General features: G+C 36.2%; 1 protein-coding gene across 6 annotated transcripts in view; it reads right to left on the bottom strand.

Annotated features, from left to right (window-relative positions):
• XKR6 (XK related 6) overlaps nucleotides 1-14,906 on the bottom strand; it is a 308,671-nt gene that overhangs the window by 248,013 nt on the left and 45,752 nt on the right. For 2 of the 6 annotated variants that reach the window (XR_002780134.1, XR_002780128.1), the window contains exon 1: nucleotides 14,799-14,880. The exons of 1 other annotated variant lie outside the window; for it this stretch is intronic. Coding sequence is in view for 1 of the 5 variants with exons in the window: in XM_011359437.1 (XP_011357739.1) it covers nucleotides 14,799-14,815 (17 nt within the window). In the remaining 4 variants the exon portion in view is untranslated. Of the gene's footprint in view, nucleotides 1-14,798 lie in introns of all 6 variants that reach the window. 3 more of the 6 variants (XR_895829.2, XR_002780129.1, XM_011359437.1) reach the window with 3 other exon arrangements.

Here is a 14,906-nt window from a genome sequence, read left to right on the forward strand (position 1 = left end):
TATTGTGGGCCAGGTAAAAAAAAGCTATTTATTAATATCTAACATTTAGTGAGCTCTTACTGTGTATCAAGCACTTTTCTCAAGACGTTACATGTATCACGGTGGAGACTAATATTAGGACTAACTTTTTACCTGGCAACGGTCACATTGTGTTATAGAAGTGGAAGTGAGCAATTTTTAAATAATATTTTTAGGTAACACTATTGAGACTGGTCCCCAGCAGCGGTAAGAGGTATGCCTTGATCTAAATGGGTTGGCTATGTGGACATAATTAGCATTGCTTTTGTTTTTAAATTGGCAAAAGTCCTGGGCAAGAATGAGAAAAAAATTTTGTTTAAGTTGAGGGTAGGTCTAGGAAGAACTGAAAGTATCTGATGGGTTTATTTGATTTTCTTTAATTATGGTAAAACACATAAAACATAAAATTTACCGTTGTAACCATTTCTAAGTGTACAGTTCAGTGGCATGAAATATATTCACCATGTTATGCAACCATTACCAGCATCCATCCCTAGAACTCTTCATCTCAAACTGAAACTCTACCTAACTTCCTATTCCTCCCTTCCTCCATCCCCTGGCAAACACAATTCTAGTTTCTGTCCCAAAGAATATGACTACTCTACATATCTCATATAAATGGAATCATACAGTATTTATTCTTTTGCTATTGGCTTATGTCCCTTACCATGTCCTCAAGGCTCATCATGTTGTAGCATGTGTCAGAATTTACTTCCTTTTTAAGGCTGAATAATATTTTATTGTATGAATATGCTACATTTTGTTTATCCATTTATACATCCACTGACACTGGGGTTGCTTCCACATTTTGGCTATCATGAATAATGCTGCTATGAACAAAGGTGTACAAATATCTATTCAAGTCCCTGGTTTCACTTCTCTTGGGTATATACCCAAGAAATCGACCTGCTGGATCATATGTAATGTTCTATTTAATTGAAGAACCACCATTTTGGCTACACTGTTTTATATTCCCAACAATAGTGTACAACCTTCCGTTAAAGGTCTTAGTATATAGCTTTTATTCTAATTATTACAATTTTCAGTTTTATCTCTCATGTACAGTAGTCTGAGAAGATCCTAATTACTTTTTAGTCATACAGGTCACAGATTTCGGTTTCTAAGGAAAAAATCAAGGCTCATCATCTATACTGCTGGTACAATCCCAATTAGTGGTAATATTATTTGAAAGAACTTTAATTATTAAAGACTTTAAATAAATATATATTTAATGTTTTAGTAACCTAATTTTTAAAAGCCAATTAATACCAGAAAATGTAACCTAAATAACATTTGGCATTAAAAGAATAAGTATCTTAAAAACAGGTGATTGTTAAAACCTTCAATACTAGAGCAGTAGGTCTCTAATTATTAAAATATTTTATGGATTTGTTGTAAGAACTTATAAAACATTGTGACATGTTTTGATGAAAACATTTTAGATTCAGTTCAACATTAAATCATATTTAGATGCTTTAACACCTTTATAGGAAGTTTTTAGATAATTTATATCCATCCCAGTGGTTATTAACACACAAACCAAATAGAATTCATTAAGTTTTAGCAGTATAAAGTTTTGGCATTAATTTCCAAATTTAGGTATGTATTTTACAGATTTTTAAGGTTATATATTTGGCGGCCTGTATGATTAACAGATGAAAAACAAAGAGTGACTTCCGGGGGCAGTTATCTGGGGAATAGTGCACAAGGCACCCATGTACAAGACATGGTTTTTTTAGTTATATCAGCTGTGGTCACATATCTCAAACTGTCTTAAACCAGATGAATTATTTTTTAAGACTTGAAACATTCATAAGTCTCAGGTAGAGGGCCATAATATTTTTTATTTAGCCTATGAAGGGCATTTTTATCTCAGTAAAATTTCATCTTAAGAATAATTATTTAAAATTCTATTATTTCATAATATTTTAATTTAGCATGGAGCATACTTAAAATGATTAAACCTATATTTTTAAAAGCCTATTTAAATATTTGTTTTACCTGACCAATTAAAATAGAGGTTGGCTTGCTTTTTTATGACTCTCAGGCTAAGAATAGTTTTAATATTTTTAAAGGGTACAATGAGACAGAGGCCTGAAATGGCTCACAAATCCTAAAATATTAAATTAAATCAAAGTTTTAAAAAGAAATTCTCTTTTACACTTTAATCAATAACAATTTACATTACACACACACACACTTCACTCTCACACAATCTCCCTTAATCTGAAGGGTACCTAGTGTCCAAACACAGAGTTAGTTCTCTCTGCGTCTCTCTGTCCACCGCAACGCAAGCTTCCTCTTCAATGGCACAAAGCTGCTGCCTGGGCAGGGCTGCATTTCCCAGGCCCCTGGGTCTGGGTATGGTCACAGGGCTACTTCTCCACAACGGCATGTTCGCACAAGTGATGTCTTTCACTTCAAGCTAGGGCTTCCAAGAAGCAATTATGCTTTATCCATATTTTCATTTCCTTTCACTGGCTGAATGCTGAGGGTGTTAAGCTCCTAAAGGATGTCAGAGCCACCATCAGCCAGCACCACTCACAGTAGACAATACATTTCTATTGTGTTAAGCCACAGAAATTTTTGTTATTACAGTTGAGGAAACAATCTGTTAAGTCACTAACATACATGTTGTATATTTGCTGCCTTTCACATTTAACTAACTTCTACTTAATTTGGAAGTCTCCCAAGCATTCTTAAAAAAAAAGAAAGAAAGAAAACTCTATGAAAACAGATTGTTTATATTGGTGTAAGCAGTCTGTTTATTCTACTCATCAGTCTTTTCCTTGACAACTGGCTACTCTTGCTCTTTTTCTGTTTACTGTATGCTCAGATGAATTTTAATTTAAAGTCTCACTATAACCACATTTTAAATGAACCAAAATTTAAAACCATTCCTGCTCCATATACGTAGTTCAAGTGCTGATATGGCATTGAGACATTATCGCATTCCAACCAATGATTATGTCACAGAAGCAAAAAATTTTTAAGTGGATTGAAATAGCCGTTCTTCACTTCTTTATTTTACATAAGGGCCAAAAAAGCGTGAGAAGAGTAACAAATTTCACTTAATCTTGAAATTCTGTAGTATCTCCAAAACTAGAACTTCCCAAAATAACTGAACCTTGATATTTTCAATAGCTGCATCTTGACACCATCACAGATTTAAAAATACGTGGGTTATGCCACAATGCATGCTTCTGTAACATGGATTCCTTCGCACGTGGCTGGCAAACTGGGAATGACAACAGTATGATGGGAAGGACTGTTGAGTCATGAGTGAGTCTCCCCATGTTAATAATGTTAAAGCTATGGAGGGCAAGAGTTTTCACAAATAATGAGAAAGACTTGGTGAGGGGAGAGGGGGACAGGAGTTGAAGACTTTAAGAAAAACGGTGAAAATCTTACCAAAGAACCTTCCTTTGGTACAAGCAGTGGCAGCTGGTTTAGTGGCTTCAATATCCATTGTTTTTCACACCTAGTAATGTTGTGGACACGCATAAAGGCTACACTCTGGACCAGAGCTTTAATTTTGGTGAAACTGGCCTCCAGTAGAAACTGATACCTACAAGAATCTACATATTAAAAAAGCAAAAACATGTCCCAGGATAAAATAAGGTCTAGAATCATCTAGGTATGATGTGAGTACAATGTCACCCATACTATCATGCTAGTATTTTTGTTTGGATTGTCATCGTTTTTGTTAGTGCTCTGGTTACAAAGTCACACAGTAGTCTTCTTAATCCTGTTTTCCACAGCCCTGTTATTTTTAGTGCACGATTTTGCAGAATGAGAGGTTTTTTAGGAATGTATGTGTCACATTACAGTAGATAGGAGCAAACCACAAACTGAGATGGTGAACTCCAAATGCTAAGCAAATGGTCAGCCTCTCAGATTCAAAATCTTGTAACATGCCTGACAAATACCATCTCATTTAATCCTAAACTACTATATTTTGAAAACTATCTAAAAATTATGTGGTATCTATTAAACAGTGGAAATCTCAAAGATAGTCTATGAATGCTACAAACACATTCTAATGCTCTATTTTCCAAATTTACAATGTAATTGCTTTTTATTTCAGCTTCATTTTGACGGCTTTTGTTTAATCGCAAATAGAGTAATAAATCCTTCATGTGGCTTCTCTTTTCTTCCAATCAAGACATACCATCACCCACTAGGTCTAAGTAAAATCATTTGAGATAGATTAAATTTTGACTATATAAATTCTTTGTGAGAAGGCATAATCTTTTCCTTCAGAGTCAGCTTTGATGAAAAGTGCCTTACAGAAGGCAAAATGGCAGCATCCTAAATATACAGGGCTATTTATAACTACTATTTAGTTGACAACTCAAAAGCTGTATTCCTTATGACCGAGCAAAATGACAGATTTGGAGTTTTGTTCACTTTGATTCAGAATCACAGAGCATCCAACATGCTCTACACTTGCCCATACACTCTGTGCCCATACACTCTGTGCCCCGTCTCTGCCAGCCATTGCCTTTCCTAGGATTTCCGACCCCAACCTTCCCAGGAGCTCTGGTTTTCTCACCATTCCAACAGTACATTCCTAAGTGGAGCACAAAGGGATATTATTTTGGTGTGTAGATTTTAAGTGTTCTTGCTGATCCACTGTATTAACATCTTAACAGCATGAAGAGGTAGAGCAAAATACTACATGATCTCTTCCTATCCCCTCCCCTAGCTACTCAATCCCGTGAATCTCAAGCAAGTCATTTTTCTTCTCTGCTCCCTTCATTCCTGTCTCTAATGACACCCATTTTATACCTATTAGGTCACTTCTCCCCTTTCATTCACCAGTTTCTTTTTAGGAATCCTATCCTTGGCACCAATTCCAACAATTATAACATTTCTCAAAATCTGAGACATGACATTCACTCTGGATTGAATATCGATTTCCCCAACACAATAAAATACCTCTAGCCTGGCACTTCTGGAACACCAATAGTGCTAATTCGTATTAATAATGACCTTGAAGTACTTCAAATTTTCAAAGAAGCTTCTGAGTCAAAGGAATATTCAGTTATATGCCATACAATTTTAATGTTAAATGTCTTCACAGTCTTCTAACTCTTAACTATGATATATGGTAACTCATATGCCATAATGTGTGGCAAATATAGCCACTGTTTGATTAATAAACACGTTCACCAATTCATTCCAGCTAAGAGTAAGGTGTAACCAGAGATTGTTTAAATACTGGTGTTTCATTAAAATCACTGTCAGAGCTTCCTTTATACATTCCACCCCTCTATGTCGGATATGCCTAGTGCTTAAGCTGAAAAAAAAATTCCCAAGTAACTTTAAAAATAAACTCCTCCTCCTTGAAAACTACCACTGTAAATAAGGGTAGAAATCAGCCTATACAACTATGGTTCTCATCCCTGTCTGTGCACTGGTTGGGGAACTTGCTGAAAACACACGCTTTTAAAATATACAGATTCTAAGGCTCATCCCAGATATACCAGACCATACTCTTTTATGGCGGAACCCACTATCTGACTCCCCATGTTGATTCCGATGCACGGCCAAGGTTTGGAAACAAATGCTTTATAACCTTAAGCAAAGAGCTCTTGCTGCTCTCAGTGTTTCCAACGTGTCAACGCGGAACCATCATAGGAGGCAGCATTTAGGTGGGACCTGCAAGATTAAAGTGTAGCCAAGATGGTATTGTCAACCCTATATGTTCCTGTCTGTAATATGGAAATCACAGGATTGGAAGGTATGTCTACCCTGAGAAAGAGACTGGGGTAAAGTACTGAAAATAATTTCCTACAGATACAGACCTAGTGGTACCACTCAACTATTTGAATAACATTAGTGCTTACAATCAACTAAAAGAGTCATAAGTCTTCCCTAGTCTCTGCAGAGTTCAATACATTAGACTAGAAATGAGAGGTTTCAAAGAACTTTAGTTTGTTCACAAGAGACCCCAGTGGTTCAAGAATATCATTCCTCCACTTCCAATTAAGCCAGAACAGCTAAGTCCCAAAGTAAAGCAAAGTAATCAGTTAGAAGAGGCTCCTGATCATTACAAAAGAAGTCTGATGTAGAAAATAGCACATATTTTGCCATCAGTGCAATCTGGCTTAAAACCTTCTTCTATCAGTTACCAGCGATTTCTCAGATTACTTAACCTTTCTAAACTCATTTCTTCTGTAAAATGGGCATAAAAAATGTGAAAATTTAAAGAGACAACATTTGTAAAAACCATTTTCAATATAGTTTTCTTTCCTCCTTCGTGATTTCTACAGGCCTCTTCCACTCTCCTCATACTTCTTTAGCCCTTACCTCAGTTTATTGCTATTACATGAGGCATAAACTTTGTTCCTCGAAAACTTACATGAAGCTTAAACTGTCTACTGACAACCCATGGAAAACCCACCAGTGCCTATTCAAAGTAACTTCTTAGGAAAGTTTGTTTGTTTGTTTGTTTGTTTGTTTGTTTACCTCTCAGGTACTGATTCCAGTAGAGCAAATGGCTCTCAAACTTTAGAGAAGGTAAGAATTACTAGAGAGTTTGTTTAAAATACAATCTCACCTCCCACCAACAATTTCATAATAGATTCAGGCAAGGATTCTAAATGGCCACTAAACTATTAGGTAAAAGGTTGTAAGGAAACAGGATATTGACACCTCGTAAAAATATTATCCGCAAGTTACTTACTGACTGTAAACAGGAAAATGTACCTTTATACAGAGAAATCTGACAAGTCAGAATTTAACTGAGATAAACTTTTATCACTAATAGAGGGATGAACCAGATATCATGTGCCTGATATGACATAAATACAAAGTAGGAAGCAGTATTTTTGACTAAAATATGTAGCCTGAATATAATTAAGAGCATAGAAGCAACTTCAAGTTTCCTTAGAATACATAAGGGAGACAAAACATGGAAGAAACAATTAGGCAATCCAAAATGTGAACATACATAAGAACCAGCCTAGACTCTGCAAAAGTCAATTTTTTGAGGGGCAAAAAGGTAACAATTGTTCTAAAGTTAAAGAAACATAAAAGCAATGCACGAAATCTGATTAAATCTGTTTGGAGGTGGGAAAAAGTATGAGACATTGTTGGGGACAACTGAGCAAATCTGAATATAAAGCAACTATTAGGTATTTTATAGAATTATGAAATTATGATTAGTGTTAATATTCTTAGATGAGACAATTGTAGTTATGTAGTTACTGTAGTTATGTAGAATTACTCTATTTTTCTACTTGAAGTCAAGTAAGGAGAGGTACAACCTCATGATATAGATTATACACACAGAGAGTTAAAATTATCTGTGTTAATTACTAACTCTGGATATTCAATATACTTCTCTTTTACTTGTCTAAATTTCCATAATAAAACAGCAAAAATACGCACTCGCTGGCTCAAAGCCCCTGGGGCTCTGATTCCTTAAGCCTGTAACAGACCCATAAATCCACATTTAACAAGCCCCAGGCCTATCCAAATAGGAGGAGTTCTCTGACCACTCTAAGAAACATGGCTGAAGAGAGAAAGCAGAGTCTGTCTGCTGTCTGTAAGGGCCTGGGATCTCAATTCCCTGCCAGCTCTATTTTACCCGCAGGCTTCTCAAGCTATGGGTTTGGCATCTTCCTCATCTTTGCCATCTTTCTTCATGTTTCTAGTATATTTAAGATGGAATAAAAAGGGGCATAAATGGTGAAAAAGAAAGTTTCTACTTCATGTACCAATGATTCTTTGAGAGCATCTGGCCAAGGTTATCAATAATTATCAACTCTACTTCCCTTCCAAGAGTACTTGCTATGAAGAAAACTGTTGTGTTTACCTTTCTGTGAACTGAATATTCAAATTTCTTCCTAGAAATGAGTGATGAGCATACAGTCCATGCACTATAAGTTGATAACCAATATAAAACAGAAATAGCGTCTGGACCACAATTTAAAAAAATGCTGCACTTGAAACAAGTTATTTTAAAAACGACTTGTTTAATATTTCAGGATAAAAGTGATATATGAGAAACTTTTCATTGGCAATATGTAAAATGCCTTAGCTACTGTGGTTTAAGGTAAATTAAAACAATGTGATACCGAGATCTACCTATACTAGACATACAGAAAAGAAAAAGCAAAGGTTGAATTTTATGTATAAATGTAAAAAAGCCACTGTAACAATAATCAACTGAATCCTCCGAGCAAATCTCATTTTTCCCAAAAATTCAACTTGAACCAAAAAAGCATCTATACCTTTATCTAAGAAAAAGCGTGTGCAAAAAAAAAAATCACTTAGAATTATTCCCTAAACTCCAAAAATCTCTAACTTAGATATGCATTCCTTTAGCTTAATCTAAGAGTAAAAGATTTAAAACAGATTATAAAAAATAAGCAATTTAAAAAACTTTAATTTTAGCTGAAATTGCAAATTCACAAAATTAGCTAATAAACCAGCATAACAAGTTTCTCTGGAAGTCTAATCTGTAAATTTTAACATTAACTAGAGCAATATATAAAATGCCTCTAGAGGCAGCAAAGCAACTAAAAATAATGAGAATTTGTTTACTAATAAGTCAGAATAACACAGGATAAGACTTCAAAGCAGTTCCTAGGAAACCTACACATTTTAAAATATTTTAATTGTTCAAACTAGAGTCTGAAATTCCTCCTTTAAAACTTGAGTGCTAACACCTATACCATAATAGACTTTCTAAAATTGAAGAAATCTTAAAGATCAATTTAACTCCTTATTCAATAAATATGAGGAAATTGAGGCCAGAGATATTTTCATAACCTGCAGAATTGATAATAAACCTGATTTCTCAACTCCAATGTTCCCTTTCTACCACGAAACGTCCTCTGCTCTTTTTCAGATCTCCAACAGTGGTAAATAGTGGATTGTTTTTAGGCGACAACTAGTACAAAGTCGCTGAACTTCTTAAATGAGGCTGTATTTTCATGATTTTTTTTTAAACTGTAACTTTCAGAGCCAAATAAGAAGTCCAGAACTTCTGACTAGAAGAGAGTAGGTAAACAGAGCATCATGGGGATTAAACTAAAACTTTAGCCACAAAATTTGTTTGCAGAGAATATACTGCAAAGCAAAACCAGCCTATGGCAAAAAAAGCAACATTCAAGACTCGGTTTCTTTTTGCATCCCACAGAATCTTTCCAACAGTCCAGAATTTACTCATTACAATAGCCTAACTGTATGACCTTAAGGATAAACTTGGCAAAATCCAAGCAAATGATGTTTAAAGGCAGAAATGAACTGCTTGTGATTTCTGACATGTATCTGCTAGATTTCCAAAATGCTAGACTTCTGTAATACAGATTTTGATGTTTTGTTTCTGGATCATTCTGGAAATAACTATCATTCATCTCTAGTTGCAATTTTACTCAACATTTGCCATTTTTTTACCACCTTCCCTTAAAATTCACCATAAATGTCAAGTTTTTACTGTTTCTGTTCACTCGAAAATGAGAAATAATCTTCAGAGATGCTCTCTTCATAGTAACTCTCCTTTACGAAGTAACTCCTAGTCTAAATCTAATTCTTCCATCTTCACAGCTAATCATGTACTTCTGTAATTTTTCAGTGGGAGAGGATGCGAGGGTAGCTAAATGAGATTTTATGTTGTTAAATTTGTCCCTTTTTTCATTGATAGTTATCAATGGGCCTTGCCCATTGCAAGATCATAAAATTATTACTTGACAGTTTTCTTCTAGTGTTTTTAGAGTTTAATATTTTGTTTGTAGCTTTCATTCTTTTAGAATTTTTGTTTATGCAAGGTAGAGATCAATTCCCCCCCCCAATTAGGTAGTCAACTGCCTCAATATCATTTGTAAAATAATCTTTTTTTTCCATTCACTGATTATAAATGCCACCATTACTGTCTAAATTCCCACAGACCTGTCAATTTATTCCACATTTTTCTGCTTCACTACCTACTTGCTTAATTCCTCTGCCAATGGCACATTGTTTATCTTTCAAATTATTAACTTTATAGCACACCCACTTTCTGATAAAGTCTCAACATTTTTCTTTTTCAAGGTTGTCTGACCACTCAAACACATTTACTTTTCTCAGATCAATTTTTCTCAAGTTTTCTCTCAAAAGACCCCATTTTCTTTTGAACCAGAATTCCATTAAATTTATGGCTACAATAAAAAAAATGATATTTTTACAATATTGAGATTCCCCACACAGTAATAAGCAGATAAAGCTACTCTTTTACACACACATACACACACACACACACACAAATAAACGTATATAACCTTTTAATGTGACTAGTACCCTGGCCCCACACAAATGAATTGCTTAAATCACAAAATCTTAGATCTAGAGGAACATTACAGATCACTTAGTCCAATAGCTCTCATACCCCCAGTTATGTTTATCTCAAGATAAAGAAAATAGTTTCAAAATTAAAATTGTTATAACTTTTACATTCAACATAATCATGAAAGTACAATCTGAATCACACTAAAAGCAGAGAAGTGGGCTACATTTATTGAAGACTACTTTGAATTTAGAAATCATTTCAGAATAAGTTCCATACTCAAAGGAAAAAATAGTGAGTACTGTAAGTGCATACACTTGAGACAGCCTCAATACTTTTGGACACTCATGTTTCCGATGTAAAGTCGTCTTGTTAAGGTGTTGTCCAGGAATCAAATTTCAAAGTACCAAATCATTCCATTCTCAACTGTTCCATCATATTTATTAAGAGCACAATTTCCAAATGAAACAAGTCTGAAACCCAATTCTAAAAGTGTTTCTCAAGGCTGGCTGCCCATCTGACCACCTGTGGAGCTTCTAAAAATCAGACTGCTTGGGTCTCATCTTGGCATTCTTCTACAGCAGGTCCAGCAATACTCCGGCGTTTCTTTCTTTTTCAAGTTCTAGTAGGTTCTATTCTCAGCCAGAGTTAAGAACCACTATTCTAAATATTCAACAAGAACAAAGCGCCATAATATACCAAGTATCCCTACATAGGGCGGGGGGTGGGGGAGGATTTTAAAAAGCACCTTCACCTCTTCACCAGCCCAGCAACATTTGCTGCTGATTATATAGAGCTACGTTCTTATATTATATCAGTTTTAAAAAAGAAAAAAAATGCTAAAACAAAGCTTTAGACTGTTCACAGATTGATGATGCCATTATGATACCTGAAATGCCTTTTTTCTCTCCCTTGAAGGCAACCCTCCACCCCATCTCCTCTACCATGAGAAAAGCTGACGTTCACTTTAAAAATCACAAATACCATTAAGATGTAAAGTAAATTCCTTTTTTACTTTGTAAAATAGAAGGGTGAAAACACATTGATAAAAAATATAAATAAAAAAGGAGATTAATGGCTTGGTTGTGATATCATGATATTAGATGAAATTTTAGTCAAAGAGCAGTTGCTTCCTGACTGCAGAGAACCGCCGACACACTTAAGTACCCCCAAAGGTAGCACGAAAGCAAAGAAAGGCCCATACGTTGAAGGAAAAAACTTACAAACAACAATGCAATATGCAAACTAAATCAAACTATTTCTAAGGTCTAACTCTCCAAGAAAATGACCTCGCTTTCTAATAACAATACATCATACTAAATTGAAGCCCCGTGTGACTCATACTCCTAGTATGAGTGATTCATATACCTGCTATCTCCGGGAAGAACACCTGTAAAGTAGAGGACATAAAGCTATACAGGAAATTACATGTTAAGTAATTAGTGAGGGCAAAAGATGAATTAAATAGACCTGAATCATACTAGTGCTCTGCAGAATGAGGTTCATGAAACCAAAACAGCCTACAGACTATTTCTTCATGCTCCCATTTTGTCCCAGCCAAAAATATTTTCTTATATTCTATATTCACTTGGTGAAAGAGGTGTCAAGTATTTTCCATCTTGACAAGAAAGGCAACATGCATAGAAGTTTACCATCCTACTATCAAGGGAAACTAAATTTCCCACAGTGCTAAATAAGCACTGTGCTTTCTCCAAGCAAAAGTCAAATAATTTTACATTTAAAAAAATTTTTAAAGCATGTGAAGAGACAAGTATTCATGGTTTAATGGAATCAATTTTGACCATATACAACTTTACCAACATTTTTTCTTAGAAATGTGGCCCAAATCAATGACATAATTCCTAGACCTTAACTTTTGTATCATGTGACCACATGAAATAGCAAATTTTAAACAACAAATATAATTAAGAGAACTGTAACCCTAAAAGATTTGCAGTAAAAACTGAGAAAATGTATGTTTATACACACTGACAAGTAATTGTTTGCCAAGACATTACAACAAGAGAATAAAGACCTTTCTCCAAATCTTTTAGACAGGAATGATTTCTATGCATGCCACATGCCTACCAGGTATTAAAGAGCAGACCCTGTTCCTGGAGTATTTCAAGCAAAACTTAACTGAAAAATAAAAATTAAATTAAATCAAAAAATCCTTCCTCAGTAAGTATTTCTTCTGAAGTATAGCTATGTCGGAATAAATACCTTAGCTGAATTAACCTGTCTTTCAACACATTATACTTCTAAAACTTAAAGAAATATTTAAACATATACTCTAATCTTAAAAAAGGACTAAAACAATTTAGACATAGTAAAATCACAAGCGCCTTTCTAAAATATATATATATCTCTGTAGACCTTGAAAGTTTAATGACGGTCTGGGAAAACACTCTTTTAAACAACTATAAAATCTAAATTTACTTAAATGTACTTTTCAATTTGTTCCAAATCTGGACTTCTACTTTGCCCAAGTACAATTAAGATTTAGGTCAGGTTGGGCGCTAGGAGGGGGACTAGAATTATTCTGCCTAAAAATTTTGTAAATCTGAACTCTAAATTTCATTATGTCCCCAGAGCTAATAACTAATAGCTATGATGGATTACATTAGAAACAACTCTCTCAGGAATTTTAAACTGACACCAAGATTTTGTTTGCCCACACTTAAAGATGTCTAAGATATGGAGACAGATGATTTCGACTTGATCAGTAGAAATTAAATACATTCTTTAAGTTTTCTTTGTATTTCAAAATCTCTTCCCCATACTTTTTCTTTACACCTTATCAACCTTCAAGAAATCAAAAAAGATATTTCCAATATCAAACATACTACCTGTGATTCAGCATGGATTTGGGTGTTTAGGGGTGTTTTTAGTTTAGATCTCAAATTCAAAATATATTTCAATGTTTTACTGGACCCCAATCTATACTCATAATAACTAAAAGTTCGTCAATCAGGATTTTTTTTCTTATTTTATTCCCCCCTCTTCTTTTAAACTTATCAGGAGGAAACATATTATCTGCACACAAATACAGCTAGCAAAAAGGCTGCTTGGTTCTATCTAGGAACACTAGTAAAAACCCTGGGAGAATCAAGAAAATTAAGAACCACCGACAAGTTCCCTATCGGGAATCTGCATGTAAATTCTGTAGGACAAAGTTATTGCATTCACTTTCACAATTCCGTTTAATTCAAACGTGCTTTCTGAAACATTTTTATTTAAAATTCTAAATAGTGTTCTGGACAAACGATTCAAGACAATCAACTTCATTTCAGTTAACTTGAGTACATCTCGGTTAACTGAAATACTGAGCCTTAAAATCTCAGGTGTAGGAGTCAAGCAGTCAAGGCAAAATGTCTTCTCAGAGAAGCAATGTACCTGAAGAGCTTTTTGTAATTTGTCTTTAGTAAGACTTTTTTCTTTTGCAAATGCTCTTACCCAGAACTGTTTCTAGACTACACTCACACTGATTTTAAGTCGGATGGCACAGATTTACCAAGGTTTTAATGGGATCCTTTCCTTCGTTCAGTCAGTTAAGGCTGGTGGCAAAAGGAACATCTGCCAGTGATGTTTGAGGGATTCACCTGACACACAGGAAATTTACAAGAAGAAAGGGCCGCAAGACCAAGCTTGGGGCTTGTGTAAATATAAGTCACCTAAGCTGTGGCCTGGCTACCAAAAACAAGGTTCCACCAGAACAGGTAACCTGGTGTCTGATTTTCCGGAGGTGAGAGTTAAAAAACAAATACTTATACCCATCGCATACTATACAATTCTACCTGTCACTAAGAAAAGGACACGTCTAATCCAGCAAAAAAAAAAGTCATTTTTCCTTCAAGGAGAGCAGCAGTTTGGAGTCATTTGTAGGGGATGGGATTGCAGGAAGGGGGGGAAGGGGCGTGGAATAAAGGGGTGCTAAAAGAAGAGGAAGCAGAGAGGTTTTGCACAAGGCCCCACACAGGCCACTGCGGAGAGAAGACGGGGGGGGGGCGGGGAGGGGGACGTCTCACTGGGGGACAAAACCGAGTGCAAACCGGCTTATAGAAGGAAGAAGGAAGGTCTCCCCCACACCCCAAGGAGGCGAGGTGGGGTGCAGATAAAAAGCGCTAGCGGCTGGTTACCTTGGGATACAGGGGAAAGGGACAACACAAATACGGAGGTCTACGGAGATGGAGGGGAGGAAAAGGATGAGGCAGGGTCTCCGCTAAACGTGAACCAGGGATGAAGATAGACAAAACAGCGGACTTGGGCCTCCCCGGGCCAAAAGGCGTGGCCAGTGATCCAGATCACACGATGGTCTTTTAGAGACCACAGGGAAGTGCGCGGCAAACCCCTCCTTCAAGACCCCGGGCCGGGCCCGTCCGAGGAGCCTACCTGCGAGGCACCTCGAGGGAGGAGCGCGCCCCGGAGGGCTCAGGCCTCATCCGCGAGGCCCTCTGCAGGGCCGCTGGCCAGGCCCCCGCCCCCACCCCCGCAGTGCTCTTACCTCCACACCTGCCCCATCTGCAGCAGGTGGATGACCGACTGCCAGATCCACACGGAGAGGCGGCACAGGCGCTGCGCCCCCGGCGTAGCCGTGCCCCCTGCGCCTGGG

This window comes from Pteropus vampyrus, unplaced genomic scaffold (assembly GCF_000151845.1).
Source record: "Pteropus vampyrus isolate Shadow unplaced genomic scaffold, Pvam_2.0 Scaffold47, whole genome shotgun sequence".
Taxonomy (NCBI): domain Eukaryota; kingdom Metazoa; phylum Chordata; class Mammalia; order Chiroptera; family Pteropodidae; genus Pteropus; species Pteropus vampyrus.